We start from the raw sequence: 3,301 nt of genomic DNA, 5'->3' as shown, positions 1-3,301 counted from the left end.
GGGAGTGGAGAAATGGGAAATTACAAGGAACAACATGAAGCTTTCAACAAACTGTCTTAACTAAGCAAATTAATGTAGTACTTGGTAGATTTCAATGTTAGATTTTTCCAAACTACAGTTCTAGCATTATGATGACCGCTATTTTTTCTTAAGTTTTCTCTTTAGTGCTTAAATTAGTTTGCAAAGTTCCTGTCATGCATGCTCTGGGTGTTATGGCATTAAAGAGGAAAGTGCAGCCACCGTTCAAGCTTCCTCACAAATGGATGTTCAGGCCAAAGCTCTAATGTTATTGGAATGTTGCTGTTTTGTATTCAATTTTCTTTGAATTTGTTCCAGCCATCTTTGAAGCCATAATGATGCATCATGTTATGGAATAATATGGATCAGTTAATCCTCTGTGCAGTGACTTCAAGTTTTGGCCTAAATGTGATCACCACTCAGCTTCTATGTAGCCAAGGCAAACAAAAAAAAAAATTTGTAATAATCTTTATAACTCCATTCCAAGATCTCAAAAGGGAAAGAAAAAAGTCAAGAACATTTTCTCTTAGAAAATCAGGTATTACAGAAAAGTGTAAGGAAGCATCAAGTTCCACAATTTAAAAGAATGGAATTTTTCTAGAATTTGTACATTGTACACAATTTTTAGGGATTTCACACAAGGGGCGAAAAATGGCCCACTATTATAGATTCAAATAGATTTAAGGTTTACTTCAGTGGTTAAATGAGGTTAAAAGGAGGCTCCAAGAGACCAATTTGCCTTCAAGACTATCCATTTTAAAGTATGCAGGCAACTATATCATCTTCATCTTTATCCAACAAAATTCACTAGTTTTTATGGTAACCACTAACTAGGTTACTAAACAAACAAAATGCACTGCTTTATCCCATACTGCTTACAAACTAATTTTAACCATGACATTAATTGAGGAAAGACATGGGTGATAACAGTGAAGTCAAAGGGTTACTTGATTTTATCCCATGGGTGTTTAGGTGGTTCTGTTTAATTTATATACTTTGACCTGTAAATATTGAGCCCATTAAGAAAATGACACAATGAAGTAAATGCCCATTTAAAGATCAATTGCGATGGCAAAATAGGATTCAGACTTTTAATGAGTTTACTGTAAATGTTAAGGTTTTATTCTCCCCCACACTCTGCAAAAGTGTACTTTTTTTAGTTCAGAAACACAGACTTACTTTTCACTAGACTGGTGTGCTAGAGGGATACTCACATCATAATAAAATAAAGCCTTAGCTCTACCTCCTTTGGCTCACTAACAGTGGTATAGATACTACATTATAAACAAAAAAATGTACAACAAACAGACCATGCCCAGTAACTTTTATACTGGTTCTTTGTCATAATATGCATTTATGTATACACATAAACATAACCTCAAAGTTTTAAAACAGCCCAACTAAGTGCTCTTCATATCAAAGATGTAATTTCAGATTTTATAGTCACTAGCCATCCAAGTACAAAGAGCCCCAACTCCAAACTCACATGAACCCTGTGTACGCATTACTGAAAGTTCATTAAATGAATAAAAAAAAAAAAAAAATCACGTAGGCACTTTAAAAAACACATATGCTATCCTTTCAGCTCTTGGAGATGGTTAGATTCAGAGGTAAAAAACATAGTATTAAACCACAAGAGGAGCAAATGCAACTATTCCAGCTGACTAATATTAAACAAAAAAGAAGGGGGATGGGGGAACTTAACTGGTAATGGGCAAGGAAAAAACCATATTTAAGGGAAAAGACCATTTGTCTCTATTGTACCTTAGTAAATGGAGACTCATTTGGGGTTAGTTTTACCTCAAAAACAGGAGCAATTCCTTAGCATAAGTATGTTTCCAAAGAAGGTGGAACTTTAGTTAGGTTTCAGTGATTAAGGGAAAGAAAACTTCTAGTTTTATGGTCTGACCACCACCAATTAGGAAAACTGCATTTTGCAAACAAGCACAAACCTCTCCTTTCCTTTAGTTTAGCTTCTATGCCTCTGCAGATAAACAGAGGCAACAGGTATTATCTATGTACACATATGACTCGTAGGAACTAGTAGTTCATTTTCCAACAACACACCAACTAAGAAAATGAATGCAATTGAATGCCAACACTCTTTACTGTTTGGGGAACACACAATAAAAGATGCTGGACGTAGGGACCTGTCAAAAGGGCATTTTCATTTTTTTTTAATGACACCAATGCCTACCATCATCACGACCTGACTGAAAGCTGCTGCCCCTTTTCAATGAAGCAGTCTGACTGAGATGGCCAATTGGAGAGGGACGCACATCACCATCCAGGTCCAGCAATGGACTATGCAGCAATGGATTGCCTGAAAAAAAAAAAAAAAAAATACAAATATCATCATTTTAAAATGGATTGATTAAAATAAATTTCATTGTGTTAAGAGGCTGTCAGAAGGAAGATCATTGAAAAAAAACAACCCTAGTTTTCAGCTGAAGAAATCGATACTTAAGTAACCTTGCCCATACTTATTGTACCACATGCAAACTGGATCATTGAGTTTGCCTGCTGGTCATTGGGTTTGCATGCAGAGCTGTTGCACCTGTGCCCAAAGAGTATCTTTGGGCCTCAAACAAGGCCATAAAAGAGGATGGGTGACCCTAACCACTCCTCAGTTCCTTTACCAATATGGAATCCTGGTTGCTTTATACATAGCAAGGATGAAAGGTAGATTGTGGATTATACGTGGACAATTCAGCTCAGAGTACCAGAGTTACTACAAAGTATGTGATCATGCCATCAAGTACTTATCAACATTTTATATGGACAGAACAGCCAGATCCTATTCTGCTTATTAAGCACCTGTGATCCCATTCCATCCTGCTCCAGACAGCAGCTTAGGTGCTTATTATTTGTATGAACATGGCTTGGGAAAGCAAGACAGGAAATGAATTACTTGACTGTGAAAAATAACTTCCAATTTCATATTTCAAAAGCTTGAGATGAGGCTTCTAAAATCTCCTTGTCATTAGAAAAAAACATTATAAAGATATCTTACCATAAGAGCTAGAATCCCATCCTTCAAGCCTAAGTACTCACTATCAAAACAGTTGTTTTTACGGAAATGATGCACACAAATCCATCAATCCCATCTGTACTGTGTTTCAATCCCAATGGCTTACAGACTGTCTTTTCAGGGAATAAACTGATAAGATCCTTCAGAAATCTAGACATTGTGGAAAAAGGAAAACTTGGCAATACTAAATAAATGGGTAAATAGCTGAAATGGCTGGTAAGTGGACCTGGAAGGCAGGGGTCAGCAACTTTT

At 36.3% G+C, this 3,301-nt stretch overlaps 1 protein-coding gene across 3 annotated transcripts in view; it reads right to left on the bottom strand.

Annotated features, from left to right (window-relative positions):
- Nucleotides 1-3,301, bottom strand: part of EXOC2 (exocyst complex component 2) — a 277,754-nt gene that overhangs the window by 137,279 nt on the left and 137,174 nt on the right. For all 3 annotated transcript variants that reach the window (XM_019521894.1, XM_019521902.1, XM_019521912.1), the window contains exon 12: nt 2,216-2,341. In XM_019521894.1, the coding sequence (XP_019377439.1) occupies nt 2,216-2,341 (126 nt within the window). The remainder of the gene's footprint in view (nt 1-2,215; nt 2,342-3,301) is intronic.

The sequence above is a fragment of the Gavialis gangeticus genome, unplaced genomic scaffold, assembly GCF_001723915.1.
Source record: "Gavialis gangeticus isolate Ggan-Ray unplaced genomic scaffold, GavGan_comp1, whole genome shotgun sequence".
Classification (NCBI taxonomy): domain Eukaryota; kingdom Metazoa; phylum Chordata; order Crocodylia; family Gavialidae; genus Gavialis; species Gavialis gangeticus.
This window is presented reverse-complemented; position numbering and strand designations above follow the sequence as displayed.